The sequence below is a fragment of the Coturnix japonica genome, chromosome 19 (assembly GCF_054131305.1).
Source record: "Coturnix japonica strain WE chromosome 19, WE-NBRP24, whole genome shotgun sequence".
In the NCBI taxonomy this organism is placed as follows: domain Eukaryota; kingdom Metazoa; phylum Chordata; class Aves; order Galliformes; family Phasianidae; genus Coturnix; species Coturnix japonica.
The window spans coordinates 11,221,277-11,236,721 of NC_140681.1; the positions used below are offsets into that span (position 1 = coordinate 11,221,277).

At 40.3% G+C, this 15,445-nt stretch overlaps 1 protein-coding gene across 13 annotated transcripts in view; it reads left to right on the forward strand.

The window, feature by feature from the left end:
- RTEL1 (regulator of telomere elongation helicase 1) overlaps positions 1–15,445 on the forward strand; it is a 32,667-nt gene that overhangs the window by 12,636 nt on the left and 4,586 nt on the right. For 7 of the 13 annotated variants that reach the window (XM_085520469.1, XM_015881901.3, XM_015881903.3 and 4 more), the window contains 14 exons: positions 928–1,013; positions 1,246–1,323; positions 1,857–1,934; positions 2,729–2,872; positions 3,546–3,661; positions 4,036–4,159; positions 5,237–5,390; positions 6,952–7,115; positions 9,543–9,638; positions 11,091–11,301; positions 11,973–12,110; positions 12,614–12,730; positions 14,535–14,777; positions 15,016–15,186. In XM_085520469.1, coding sequence (XP_085376595.1) covers positions 987–1,013; positions 1,246–1,323; positions 1,857–1,934; positions 2,729–2,872; positions 3,546–3,661; positions 4,036–4,159; positions 5,237–5,390; positions 6,952–7,115; positions 9,543–9,638; positions 11,091–11,301; positions 11,973–12,110; positions 12,614–12,730; positions 14,535–14,777; positions 15,016–15,186 — 1,861 coding nt within the window. In that variant the 5' untranslated portion in view covers positions 928–986. Of the gene's footprint in view, positions 1–927; positions 1,014–1,245; positions 1,324–1,856; positions 1,935–2,728; positions 2,873–3,545; positions 3,662–4,035; positions 4,160–5,236; positions 5,395–6,951; positions 7,116–7,670; positions 7,835–9,542; positions 9,639–11,090; positions 11,302–11,972; positions 12,111–12,613; positions 12,731–14,534; positions 14,778–15,015; positions 15,187–15,445 lie in introns of those variants that run through there. The other 6 variants (XR_014936010.1, XR_014936011.1, XR_014936012.1 and 3 more) reach the window with 5 other exon arrangements.

Below are 15,445 nucleotides of genomic sequence, written 5' to 3' on the forward strand. Positions count from 1 at the left end.
GATTAAGCTAATATTTCCATGTTAGGAGTTCACTTTATTGTCAGCTTATGGTTCACAAGTGTCCTTCAGCATGATGAGAAAGCGATGCAGACTAGAAAATAGATGCACAGCAGTTATACTGCCAAGCATCACTTCACAGAACAATTAAGGATCACAAGAAGCTGATGGGATTTCATGTGATGTATATAAATGCGGTTTGTCAAACTGATCTTAATTCAGCATTTATTTTGGTCGTGTTTTACAAACATAATAGAATAATGAAGCTTCTATTCTGTTCTCACACATCAGTAGAAGCGTCTGTGTAGACTGACTGCAGTATGAAGGGAACCTTAGGTCTATAGAAGCTTGAAGAGAACACAAGCAAAAGGGAGGTGCGAGTTCTGAGGTGTTTGTTGTGGCCTCAGTGGTGAACTTAGAAAAGTGCTTTCACAAAATAACATTTGAATGGTTTCTCAATGTGGTCTGTACTATGACAGGTGAAGTTTCAATATCAGGCTTGAGATACTTCTGTTGTTCTGAATGTTTAAGTTGCAGTGGATAGAGAATGGAGACAACAACAAGGAAAAAGAAAAGCAGATCTGAAAATAGATCTCTTCCTTCCCTCGACTTCGGTGTACTCATAATGAGTTTTATTCAGTTACTGTGACACTTTAGAAAACCTGTAATGCTATAAGTGGTTTTCAGAAGTGTAGCATTTATGGGATAAAATGTGCTATTAGCAACACCAAAGTCTACAGTTTCTACCTTGACAACAAGATTATTGAAAGGATTCAAAGAGAAATCTTAGGGCATCAACCTTCACGTCAAGAAAGCAGGAGAGATTTTGGAGATAAGCCATATTGTTAATTTATTTTTTCCTGCATGGTCTGTGCAATCCGTGCCAGGAGAAAAATACCCTGAACTATTCATTTGCTTATCTTGTTGCAGGTAATCTTGTGCGAGTCGTACCTCATGGACTGTTGGTTTTTTTCCCATCATATCCTGTCATGGATAAGAGCCTGGAGTATTGGAGAGTATGTGAATTGTTTTCTCTTTATGGGTGGTTTGGTTGCACACTTCAGACAGTTGGTAGTTATGCTATTTAACTGTGCTTATTAAAAACGTTTTTGCCCCCATCTCCATGTGGTTTGGCATGGAGAGGAGCAGATGGTGGGTTAGTCCAAGCGTATCCTTTCTCATGAGGATTTCTGGTAGATGTTTACTTTCACGTTGGAATATCTGATATGTTCATTATCTGTTCAACAGGAGCATGATTTTGCTAAAAGAATAGAAGAAGTGAAGCCAATGTTTGTGGAACCCAGGAATAAAGGAAGCTTTTCAGAGGTAGGGAATGTGCGCTACGTACCTGTAACACATCTTCGAGCTATTATGATGTTTAAGTACCTCCCTGAGTGGTGCTTTGATGTTAACTTCCTGTTCCTAGGATTAAACTAAAATGTTTAGAGAGCTTCTTTGAACTGTGTGTTTTCTATTTGTCTTCCCTTTACTCTTCCACCTGTTTGTGCTTTGTTTAGTCTTCATTTGAAATCCAGTGATTTAACAGTGCTGTCTGATTTGCCACTGAATCACATGCTGTTGATTATTATATGAAGTCCCATCCTGGCTTTCTAAAGTATTTAAATGTTCAGTTTCTTGTTTTCTTTTCACTTGCTTATAACAGCTCTGCACGTTTCTAAGAGTTACTAATATCCTTGAATTGCTTTCCTGGATTGCATGTTTTGTTCAAGGGGAGAAATACATTACAGTCCATGGGTCTACTTTCTTTTCAGAAGTATCTGATGTCAACCTTTAATACTTGCCTAGACTTAAGGAGATAATTTAAGCAAAAATTGTATTAATCTTGTTATATTTTTTAGGTAATAGATGCGTACTATGGTAAAATTGCCTGTCCTAAGTCCAATGGAGCTACTTTTTTGGCAGTGTGTCGGGGGAAGGTAATGAAACTGAGAATTTACATTATCTGCGATCACATTACGTCCCATTTTGAATTTAACAAGGATGTTTATGTTGTGTAACCATAGTCAAGTGGGGAGGGGAAAAAAAAGCTAGATGCCCTGAAGGCTGTTCAAATTTATGTCAAGTATATGTATGTTTAATTCCTGTTTTTACTGAGGAGTTACATCTCAGCGTTCTCTAAAGGGGATCAGCATCATGATACTTACATTTCCTGTTGGCTACGGACAGAAGGTTTGACTCATTAAATGAGAACGATTTTGGCGGAGAATTAAAAGAAACAACTGTAACTGTGCATGTCAGAACGACACTGATTAAAACCAGAAATATTGCTCAATTTTTAAAACGAATGTTAATCTCAATCCCCCGGTTACATGTGGTGGCCTTTCGTTGAAGTGTTGATAAATTGATTTACGATACCAGTGGAAACATTTACGATGTTGCAAGTTATTCAGACTTTTTGCTACTGTGTACAAAGAGAAACTCATCTTCTGAGCCTTCAGTGCATTTCTTCAGAGTTGCTGTTGGATTAATTAAGAAAAAATGTAGCTCTTTATGGGCAGGATTCTGGTGAATACGCCTGTCCTTCCAACAGCAGTGAATCACTCTGAGAGGAGCAGTATCTGTGGAGAGATGGTGCTTTGCAGTAGCAGCTACCTGAAGAACAGACAATTTAGGTTATTGTACTTGTAGGATTAATAGTATGAATACGAAATTGGATACACATGAAAAAATAAACCAGAAGAGTTGTTGCTGAAGACCCCTCTCTCTTCAGGCCAGCGAAGGCTTGGACTTTGCAGACATGAATGGACGAGGAGTCATCATTACTGGCCTTCCATTTCCTCCTCGTTGGGATCCCAGAGTTGTTTTAAAGATGCAGTTCCTGAATGAAATGAAAAAAAGCAGTATGGGTGCACAGGTAATACTGGGCAGCTGTAACCTTTTGGCTGTTTGCAGGTTTGTTGTGCCTTTTTCCATTTTGTCCCTATGGATTTTGGCTCTTCTTCTCACTCTTGTGAGATCACGAACGTCAGACAAACTTGTGAGTTTGTCACATGTATATTCACGTATTTCTGATAGCATTAAGGGTTCCAAAGTCTTTCTCTACTGGCATGGTTGCAATCAAATACAGCTCAAAAGAACAACCCCAGTGTAATTAAAATTTGGACCAAAGTCTTTGCATGTATTTCTTTTTGCAGAATGAGGGTGAGGAGAACAATTGCCCGTGCTGGTTGGTTTGTGGTGGCTTTTCCTTTGGTATTGTCTCAGGCACAAGAATGAAGGGCCTTATGAATTTATTGTATTATGCTGCAGGTTAGCTCTTCGATTCACTGTATTATTTAATACCCCTTTGGGGAAGTCAGTGCGTCATCTACTAAGTAGCTCTTTGAGTTGTGTATTAACACTTGAGTTTTGTGTCCCAGCTGTGATACACGATTCAACCTGAATTTGGCTTTCCTAGGCTCTTAGAGCTTTTTCAGAAGACCTTGCTGATACATTTTTAAGTCTTTTAGAACTGAGTAGTGACTGCATGTCACAGAGTATGCTTTTACCTGGTGACTGATATTCATTCTTTCTCCCACATATTACAGTATTTATCTGGGCATCAGTGGTACAATCAGCAAGCTTCCCGAGCTGTTAACCAGGCTATTGGCAGGGTCATCAGGCATCGCCAGGACTATGGTGCTATCTTCCTATGTGATGACAGGTGAAACCTTTGCTCTAGATATAAACCTGTGTCTGATTTTCATCTGGAGAAGATAAAAACAAGGAAAGACTGTATTGCTGAAGCAACAAGAATTTAGTTGATGTCCCTCAGTGCTGAGGCCTGACAGGCGATGTTGGCCAATGGTACTGCTGTTGCATAGTTAAAGATTTCATGATTGAATGATATTAATTGGGTGATGGCATAGTGCATGGTAACAACAAAGTCCTTTTCTATTGTGTGCAGACATCAGCCCATTATATTTGCTGCACTCTTTCAATCTTCTGTTGTCTTTCTGTTCCTCCCTTGGCCTAAATGAATTAAACAAATGCTAGGACATCTGGCAAATAATTATCTCCTTTTCTAATCCTGCATAGGTTCACAACTGATAATGTAAGAAGCAAGCTGCCTTCGTGGGTCCGCCCTTATGTGAACGTTTATGACAACTTTGGGCATGCAGTCAGAAGTGTCTCAGTCTTCTTCCGCGTTGCTCAAGAAATTGCAAGTATCTTTAAAAATCAAACAGACTAAAAGCATTTTTTTTGTTAGTAAAACTAGGGATACTAAGATGTGAGAGATGTGAAGGAGTCACTTCTAAACAACCTTTCTTTTGGGGCATCATCTTGCATTGGAAGCTTGGTGGAAAAGGAAGTATATCTGAGTGAGCTATAACAGGATATGGTGTCATGTTGCACAGCTCATGAGGTTAGATCACAAAAAAAACTTCCTTTTCCAGTCACTCCTAAACAAACAGTGTCTTCACTGGATGGCATACAAATACTGAAACTGATGTTAGTATCCAAAAAACTTCCTGGCCGTCTGGGAGAAGGTATATACATCAAAGAATCAGTCAGACCCTTAAATGTAGATCTAAGCTGACTGGTGTAAAGAGTGAGACAAACCCAGAAGTTATTGAACTTCATGGCTGGGTCTTTACTGATATGATGTCTCTCTTTGCATTAAGAAGCTCTTTTTCTCAGTAGTAGTTCCTTGATATAAAAATTAGTCCTTGTAAAAAGACTTTGTGATGTGCTGGAGAAAGGCGTAGCAAGAAATGGGCTGAGAGCCAGGATGGGGAATTCTTTGGCCTCCAGATGGAGACTAGGACTAAAATAAACATGCCAGATTTGGATGATTTCCTGGAAGATACTTTGGCCGAATACAAGTTGTTCAAAATCATACGTTTCAGATTTTTGGATGACCCGATGATCCTTTCTGATGATAAACAGGAGTTTTGTTGTAAATCTGAACCCCAACCCAGTGTGCTTTGCCAGAAGGAGTGATGTTGTAGGAGTGCTGTTAGGAAGCAGTTGTTTTCTGAACAGTGGTGTGTGCCTTTTCTAAGAGTCACTTAGTGCTAAGCCTGCTTACTCTAATTCATCTGTATGTGTCACCTTCTAGTTATTTGATCCTGTCATCAAAAGTGTGAAAACCCAGAACACTTGAATAATCTTGCTGTTAAGAGTTTTTGGGACAAATGTGATGTCTTCAGGTCACTGACAGGATTTCTGGTTACAAAGGTAGTGGAGTGGAAGAGCAGCTTTTTGCCTACTGTAATGTATTGTAAACTGCTTGCAGATGCCCCCGCCTGTGGCACAGTGCATTTCTGGCTCTGCTGTTACCCTGAGTGAAAATGATGTGAAACCTTCTACTTCATCTGAGCAGATCCTCTCCCTGCAGAAAGCCAAGATTTTGGATGATCATGTTCCCAGTTTGAAGAGGAAAAGGATAGGTAGGTTGGTGTCCTTGTAGATACACTTTTGTTGTTTTAAGATAGAGCAGGAAAGATAGAGTAAAACTAAACTGGAACAGGAGGGAAGATGCATAGGGCTCAAAGAACAATGTCAAAGTCTGATCAGAATAGACATAGCTTGGTGCCAGGGAATCAGATTAGCAATTGCAACTACAGAACAAAGATGTGGCATGGACATGTCTCCTGCGGGAAAGTTAGCAGAATATCATTGTTCAAAAAGTAATAACTGGAACTCTGTTCTGACTAGCACTGGCTTTCACATGTCATTCTTCCATCCTTTAGTTTGAATGACTCCTACATGGTAATCTGGATAAGAAAACAGAAAGAAGGTGTTGGCCTTCAAAGAAAACAGTATTTTAAAATTCATGGTTAGCTAATGCAAAATAATATTTCTCACATCAGAGATTCTTTCAGAACTTTCCGGCCTGTTTTGCTTCATTTCTGATCAGTGCAATGAAGTGTGTTTATAAACTGATTCCAAAGAGCTTATGACTGAGACTGAGGATGAGACTTTGCTATATGTCTAAGCCAGTCTGACTACAGGATGTCATATATAAAGAGGTTGTCTTGGCCACCACCTTTTTTCCCCCCTCAATTCCCATCTATTGTGCAGCTGCAGAGCAATTGAGATGAGCTTATTCAGCTGTTTACTTTTCATCCACATGAGTGGTAGATCCATCCCAAAGGATGGGTTGGAATACATGACTGAAATGAAGATAGAGGGAAAAAGTTTAATTACGTAACCTTTCCAGTGTAAGCTTTTGATGACACTTCTTAGCTGTAACAACAAACTAAACTTGGCATCTTAACTCTGGCTACCAGCTTCTTGCTTCTTATGCATTTTTGATTTGTGGCTATATATGCTTAGATTCTCAAAACAGTTACTCTTCTTAGTAAACAGCTCTGTGTAACTCAGTGTAGAGGAAATGTATTTTGAAGAGAATGCCTTTTTGTAGTAGGAAACTGATACTAATTTGACACCACTGACAGATGCAAATCCTTGTATTTAAAACAAACTACACGTGGATTTTGAAGAGTGAGAACATGTATTATTGGTACACAGTGGAGGCTGTGTCTTATGGCTGCTAATACTGTGAGATTGTAGCATCTCTTACGTTGCCTTTAAAATAATAGCAGTAAAAACTTTCTAATGAGTGAATCATTTAAGAGCAGGATCTCATGTTTTGTTAGGGAAATCCATAAAATATAGCATTCAAACACAGGCAACTGTGGCAGTAGAGATTGTTTTCCATTGATCATAAGCCATTTTAAGGTTAAATATGTTATCCCTTTAGAAGATGTTTGAGAGAAGTTCTGACTTAAATCTGTACCTCATTGTGATAAATGCATGAGCGATTTTTGGGAGTGGTTGAGCAAGGCAGTCTTCTTCCTAAGTCAGAGAAAGCAGCTCTGCAGGAGATGGAAGAGGAGATAAAACAGTACTTCTTTGTGGATTGCCAAGTAAGATTTTGAGGCATTGCTAAGTCAGAGAAAATGCAAGAGAGTACAAAAATGTTGATTTCTTATCTGTGTTATGCAGTAATGCCAGTAAATGGAGATGGAGCATCCAGCCTCTGCACAGAGTACGAACAAGAAATGATCTCACCTAGAAGACGATGTTCCGGGCTTTTGGATGCATTGGAGCGCAATGAGAAGAACAGCAAAGAGGTGGAGGAAGATGATGATTTGTCAGGGGAGGAAAAGGTAATGACGATGCTGCAGCAAATTAATCCCAAGTAAAAATTGTAGGCTGTAAAGCAAAATGAGTTTGGCATTGATTCAGTAGTACCAGTTCAGCCCTCTTTTGAGGAAAAACTAATTGCACTAGAACCTGCAGGTTCTCATAGCTCAGTTAAATAAAGAGATTCCTTGCCACATTCAATTAGATAACCAGTGGGTACGTATTTATGCTGTACTCCATAACTGCTGACCATGTAGGTTCTGGAAGCTAACCATGCAGTCTGGAGAGCAAAGATCTCTTAAAGCAGAGGTTGGTAAAGGCACAGTGCTGTGAGCAGACAGCAAATGGAAAAAAACAAAACAAAACATGGGGTTTGACTGATGACTGTAGACTTCAGAAACACCTAGAACAACTTACCTAAGCAGTTTGTTAGGGGAACATGCCTAAGGGAAAGTGTGAGTGTGTAAGGAACATCCAAGAAGTATTTGAAAATCCCTTAAGCATATAAATGGATGTGGGTTTATGACAGATTAAATGTACAAGCTTAAAGAAACAAAGAATGTTTTGTTTATATGTAGCTGATGAGAAAGCAGCTCCATCGCCCATGGGTACCTTAATCATGATGTGGTATGGACATCTGAGCTCATCCTTTGGAAAGCCCGGCACATCTCATGGGGCTTCATCACCCTGAGAAGAGAGTCTGGTAACACAGCTGCACTGCATTTGGTCTAGCTCAGGATTTCCTTAAGTCAAGTAAGCTGGTGGTCTCAATGAATAGGCAGTGAGTCAGTTCATATGTCCATCTTCCTGTACAGCATTATTATTTGCCTGTGGCTTGCAAAAGACTGGTCATCCTGTGCTGCACCAAAATCGGTGACCTCTGGCACCAGAAGTCTGGGCAATGTAGTGCTCAGATGTGCAGTGCCTCTGAGGGAGCCAGATTTCATGCTAGGCCTAGTGTCAGGCTGTCTTAACTAACCACTGCATTTGGACTGGTGGTGTGGTCTGTGTGCTTTCATAGCTTTATTCACCATCCATCATAGAGCTGTATTATTCTTTTTCTTCTATCAAAGTTACTCTGTGCCCTTGCACCCTATGTGTGGAAATTAAGCTGCTGTCATTGAGTGGAAAATTTCTCTCTAAGGAAACAAATCTTTGTCATCTCAAAACAAAAACAAAAAGCTAATTACAATAAATAGTACCTCAGTCCACTCAAAGAATGATGTGAGGGCTTTTTTCCTTGTGAGAAATACTTTGTTGTAGCCTCATGTCTTCTGCATCATACTGTGAAAGGTTTTGCTCATATGTAGCCTGGGATTAGAATGGTAAGATATCTCTGGACCTTTTTCTGACTTAGTGCATGTATTGTGCATGTTTGACCTGCAGCTTGTATTCCAGACATTCACTCTGTTACACGACACTTAAACAGTATATTTAAATGGGCTCTTACCTTGGTCAGATCTGCCTGCAATTCACTCTCCTTGCAGTGTTATGAGTGCACTGGAGTTTTGTTTGCTTTTATTGCTTTAGGTGTGATTAGTTTAGTTTGTCTCTGAAACTTTGATCTGAATAAACACATTTAGAAGCTGCAGTGGAGTAGAGGAGTCCAGTTGTGTTTCACTGGTTCTTCTCAGAAACAAACCACGCTATTCTGTAAGTGGGCTGATAGTCACGTACTCACTAAGAGATTCTTTATTGGGCAAGAGCAAAGAAATAAATCACTTGAAGTACCTGCTTTCTCAACAGGTATGTAGAAATCAATGGGCAATATGGGGCTATCCCACTGTTTCATCTGTTACTCAGTGTAATGTGGTTGATACTGATTTATGCTGGTGTTGGAGACTGCTGTTAAGCAATTCCATGCCTGTTGCTTATGCCCATGCACTTAGCTTTTGGAGCTTCATGTATGCCAGCGTTCCCACTCACAGTTGTACAAGTGCAACAGTTTGTTACTGGAAATGGGGAACACAAGAGAACCTGTTGAACCACAGGAATTTCTAATACTTTCTCATCCCATCTGACCTGATATTTCCTATAAGACTATCTGGGCTTCCCAGTATATCAAGAGAGGTCGTGACACGGTTTCGTCAGTGAGAAGTACTTCAAGGCATGAAAGTGAGGGGGCGTGTGAGACATCAGTTCCACACCTGTGTACCCTCCCAGGCCTACCCTGAAATAGTTAGCTGTAAGCCCAGCTTTGCTTCATCAGGAATCTACTCTCTGATTTCCTCTGCTTGGTTCTATCTGTGAAATGTCCAGTAGACAGTTACTTTCCAGAAGGAGGTAAGTGTCTACTGTGCAGTAATTTAGGTTGCTTGGGTTCACTTTGTGGAGCGGTGTCACGAGCTGGGTTAGCAAGCTTTCCTACTGGAAATGGCTAAATTAAGTAGAGTTTAACTTTGAAAAGCATTTTGGAGAGCTTTTTTATTTATTTTAATTAACCTTTGTAGGCACAACGTCAGTCAACGCTTTCCCTTCAGTATGAGAAGAGGTTAACAGATGAGCAGAAAGGAGGAAGGAAGAAAATCAAGCTAGTCAGCAATCCGGTATGTGTTTTCATGCATCTCTGCCATCCTTTTGATATGTAGAATGCTGTCATTTGAATTGAAAATTTCCAGGCAGACAAATGACTGATACGGACTGATGCCGATGCCAAAACAAATTTAGGTGTTTTTTTTTTTCTCTAAACTATAAATATTCATGAGTGCACATCTGAAATCAGTTTCTGACGTGCTCTTTCTCATATTTAGGCATCACAAGTCCAGTCAAGCACAAAGGTTCAGGTGGAGTTAGGTGAAACCTTGCAAACATCACCTCCCGTTCACCCTGTGTGGTGGGTGGATTTGTTCTTCCTTTTATTGATGGTAGAGCCTCAAATAGTAAAACTGACCAGCTTGGTTTGGGTCAGTGATCACATTATGACCCCACCAACAGGTCACATTGCACTGATGTGCATCATGTTAGCAGTTGTGTGTTTTTGTTGTGTATTGTCTCCCAAGACAATGAAGGAAAGCATGGTAAAAGTCATGATGCAGCTTGTTGCCTGAGAGCCATGGTAAATTCATGGGGATCCTGAGCGGTTGTGGATGCCATTAGTTGTTGAAGATGCTGTTCAACTGGGTACTGTCTCTGTGCCACAGTCTGCCAGTCACTCGGCATCCAGAACTAATAGAGTAATCACAGATCCTGATGTGCTGGTATCTGAGGTGTGAGGAAGGGAGCAGGTTCATTGCAGAAGGTTGTGTTTACGGTTTGTTGTTATGATGAATCACCCCAGTCCTTAAAGTTACAGCAAGTCTCATTTCTCTTAATAAGCCATTGAATAAGCCACAAGAATAGAATTGTGAAATGAAACTTGGCTGCCTTCTCTATGAAGTGCTCCTCTCCAGCAGTCAGTTTTGTCAGCAGAGAAGATGGATATCATTGCTTTTCTTTCACGAGGGAGCAGCTACAGATGTTGGGAGTAATGTTTTAGGCATAGTTATGATAATCAAATTAGGGAGAATTAATAGTATACTCATGCCTCAGAAGGTTGCCCTATGGCTTCAAAATGAGTGACAAAGGTCATAGTTACACATGTTGAAACTGAGTAAGAACGTTGTGATGTGCACTTTCATAAAGGAGGGTTCGTTTTGACTCTTTTTCAAGTTCCTACTGCTTGTGATCGTAGAAGACAGATGTTTCCCAATACTAGAGAGTAGTCTAGCTTGCATGTGTGTTAGAGGAACCGAAATACAGGAGCACCTTCCATTGTTTGAATGTGGTTATTTGTTTTTCTTATGTGACTACATTTACTGCAGGAGTCACAGTAACACATAATGTGAAAGTGTTGCAGTCCAATAATGTTATTACATTGTATTAAAGGTATCTTCTGCCTCTTGAAAGTCTCAAATGTTTAAAGAATTTTGCAGAATTGAAAACATTAATTTCATCTGAATCCATATGAGAGTAGTTCCTTTCATCATCCTGTTGACTGAAAAACCTTCCTGTCTTCTCAGTTAACCAATAAGATAGCAGACCCAACTGAGCCAAAGAAAGCCCGGGCTACCTTATACATCGCAACAGTGAAGAAAACCCTAAGCCAACAAAACTATAATCTCTTCTCTGAGGCTCTTCAGCGCTACAGGACCACAGCTGACTTCAATACCATGTTATCTCAAATGAGTTCCCTTTTTACAGAGGATGAAACAAAGCATATCTTGTTGCGAGGTACGACAAGTTCCCTGGTATATCCGTATGGTGAGACTTTGTATTTTAAATAGACTCTGTGTCATGAGGATGAGAGAATTTGAAAACTTCACTGATCGTTTATTGTACATGTGAGCAAAGGGGCAGATTGTTCTGTCACTTCTTTCATCTGCCAAAAATAAAAAGGCATAGTTCCTCATTTACAATCGTGTAAGGCTATATGTAATGCTGAGGAGTGCGAATATGAGCACTTGGGAATAGCCACAGTCTGTTTCCCAATTTGCCTTAAGAAAACATTAGATTGCCACATTAAGGTAATAGGCAACATCTAGTTTTCTGAAGCTGCAGACACATGAAATCTAAAGCTCAGTTGACTTGCAGTGAGGTTTAGGTTTTGGTCTGTAGGCATTTCACAGTGAAGTGAGATAATGTGTAAATTGCTTCCTGTTTACAGTGGGAAAATTACAATGATTACCTACAGCTTTGCTGGAAGATTGATTTGTAATTTAACTTTGTGTAGTTCTTAAGTGTGCTTATTTAAATACCAAAGAACAGCATTTAGGCTTTAAGTTATTTAACTGCACTAATCCAGAAGTCCTACCATCATAAGTTTCTTTGGCATTTTTTATGTGTTTTGCATTGAGGTTTTTTTTCTATACTTATTTATTCTTCTCCCCTTTTTCTAATGAAAGAATTTTACCAGTTTGTTCGACCTCACCATAAAAAAGAGTTTGATGAAGCGTGTTGCAATCTGACCGGGGTGGGCTGTGGCTACAAACCTGAGCACAGCCTCCTGCTGGACGAGAGAGAGGGACTGGCAAAGAAAGCAGGTGAGGAGCTTTGGAACTTGTCTAATCATAAAGCGAGATGCATTAAGTGTGTAAAAATGCAAGGGTAAAAAGCAAATTTCATGAATCAAAATGAAACTCAATTATGTGCTTTGTATGATCCTCCTACCTGCCTTACCACAAGCATACACAGATGCCTTCGCTTTGGCTACTACATTGGTAGTAATGGTGCCATCCTTTCTGAAAAGGGCATCTTACTGATGTTTGTGTCTTGAGCCTAGTCAGTGGATTTCAGAACTTCATGTGCGTTCCTCTGACTGCTTTGCTACCCCATAGTGCCACAAGAACTGTGAACAGCTGGTGCAGTCTTTGAAATCCTGTAGCAGTAAGATGCTAAAGGAGCACAGTGTTGGTTCATCCCCTCAGTACAAAGGAACACATCTACATCTTCAAGTGTTTTCAGCATAGTGATGAAGTTTGAGCTGCGTCATTCTATTTTCGTTCTTCATTAAGTTCACTGCTAACAAACTGGTTTGCTTTAACAGAAGCAAAAGAGAGTCAGCAGAAAACAACGTTCTCAGAGCACTCACGGGTTCAGCTGAATCCTGGGCTCCACTTGAACCAGGGAGGGTTTCACTTGACAGCAGGACAGACAAGAGCAGGTACGCTTTGTGTTAAGTAAAATCGCAGTCCTGAGGTATTGTGTGTTGTGTTTTGTCTTTGTGAATAGGGAACCAGTGTTCCCTGTTTTCACCCAGCACAATGGACCAGCACCAGCTCTCTGTCTGTAGGTAGGAGTGATGGTAACTGAATTTTCAGCAAGGATTGTACAGAACAAACAAGTCAGTGACTTACATCAAGGTGGATACGAAAGGAACCGACTGAAGACAGAAGGTTGCACTAAGTGTTGACCTGTGCGTCTCAGTGAGGGAGAGGAGGAGTTGACAAGACTGCTGCGTTTCCTGTTTGCCCAGGGTTTGTGCACGGGAGATGTTTGGGGAATGTAATTGTAGATGAGGTCAGTGTGAATTTTAGGTATAAAGCAAAATGCAGTTCCTGTTTTTTATCAGGAATGCATGCAATCCTAGTGTGGACAGTCTGTTTTCTGCAGAAACGGAGACCAGTAAATATATTCTCACAATCACATGTAATCTCTACCTGCGTCCTTCTAATCTCTTACTGTCTAATATTTACCCTTGAAGTCAAAGGCTTCGTTCTGTTTTGATTACTGATCTTCCTGAGAACAGCTGGGAATTTTCTGTATTTCTTACAAGGAAATGAGTAGGATAGTTGGGCAGCTTAGATGTCTTTCTTAAGAGAGAGAAAAGAACAGCCAGACTAATCCTTTCCTTTTAAAATACAAAAAATAAATCAAAAGCAAGCGATTCCTGGAAGGCTTTGAAAGCTTTTCGTCTGTGAGGCCACGTTCCTTCTTTTGTTGAGTTTCCTGGTTTTATTTTGGATTTTAAGAACTCCGGCATGAAATAATCTTTGGTAACTTATTATTTTTTTGTTTTTCCTGAGATCTGTGAGATTGATCTGCACAGAACTTTGTTTCTGCTAAAAGCAATTAAGAAAATAACAGGATTAAACGTATGTAGTATTTCTGTGACTCGTTCCCTGGGTAGGGTCTGCTCCTGTGAGAAGCTACCAAAGAGAAAATTCATACCCATCCTTTTCCCCTTTCCAGAAGTTGATGCAAGTCCCTCTTTTAGAAGCTCATTATCTGCTCTGAAGGATGAAGATTTAAATAGCAAAACATGTGGTTGGTTAATTTAAATCCGCCATTATATGTTTTACCTACATTTACATACCTCTAATATGCAAAGCATACAGTTTTCCTCTCAAACCTGTCAGAAACAAAAACAAATCCTGATGTTTTGAAGAGAATTTCACTCAGAGTTGAGCAAAGTGTTTGTAGCTACACCTGTCTTCTCTGTTATTCCTTCACTGCACCATCTGTTATATTATTTTAGGTGGGTTAGTCTCTTTTGGCTTCTTGCTTTCCTGCTGGGGGTGAAAAAGGACACCTCTTCTCCTTCTAGTATTAGAAAAAGAAATACCATCTTTAAAACTGCAGTCAGGTTTACTTGCCTGCGTATCAGGCCAGTGTAATTGGGTAAGCCATCCATTTATAATGCTTGTGCTCCTTTTAATGACAGCACAAAACCCAATCCACTGCTGACCTCGTGCACAGTCTCTTCTGTGTTACTTATTCCCTGTTCCCCCAGTGACTATCTGACACATTGCTCCATTGCAGAGACTTTTAAAGGAACTCCCAGAGATGCTAACGAGGTTCCCAAAAATTCATTTGCTTGGTTGATGTTGCCAGGAGCACCAAAGTCGTGTCTGAGCAGAGTGTGTGACTGTGCAAGCAGCAGCAGTTTTGAAGCAGTGCAGGAACCCATCTCTGGATGAGGAGACATGAGTACAGAGCGCTGCTCATCTGTGTTCTTTGTCCCTCAGGAGATAACACCCGTCAAGCTACGAGCAAAGACATTAAAAATGTATCAGGCTCAAGGAGAGATCACCACCAGGTCCTCAGGACGACTTACCTCAAGGATGTGAAAAAGGCATTGAAGGAAAGCGCTTACAGCCGCTTCCATGAAGCACTGTTGGCTTACAAGAGGACGGATGACTACGATGCTATGATACCAGTGATAGCAGCCCTCACTACTGAGAGGCCAGAAGATTTTCATCTCCTGCAAAGTAAGGTTTATTTTAAAAACCATTTCAGTATTGAATACTTGTCTGTCTCCTAGCAAGGAAAACTTGGTAATTATAAAAGCCAACAAAAAGGCTGTTCGCTTCACAAACCTGAGGGTACTCTGAAGAACAGGGATGATTTTGTTCATCTTCCAAAGAATTACTTCCCTCCAAAATAGCCATTCCTCCATACTCAGCCATTTATTTCCCTAGACATTTCACTGTGTTTTCTCTTGGGCAGGGTTTAACATGTTTGTGCGCCCTCATCACAAAGAGCAGTTCAGGCAGCTGTGTAAAGATCTGACTGGAACAGTTGGTGGTGATGAACAGAAACAGCAGCAGATGCAGAATGAGAACAGCACTGTGACACTGGAGAGATGGTTCACTAAGAGAGAAAACAGCCCTAAACAAGGTGAGGATGAACGTTATTCTGAAGCTTAGGCTCCTGTTGAGTGTTAGGATGAGAAGTGTCCAACAGCTTTGGCTCTCGTATGTATTGATATGTAAAGGAAGATCAAAGCAATTGGCCACATCCAAGTTATGCTTGTTTTGTTTTTATACATAAGCTAGAAGTCAGTTGGAGATGGGGAAGCACAAGGAAACGAGAACATCTGCTATAGGGCCATCTTTTAAACTGTGAAATGGGTTACGACTGAAGGCAGAATTTTTTG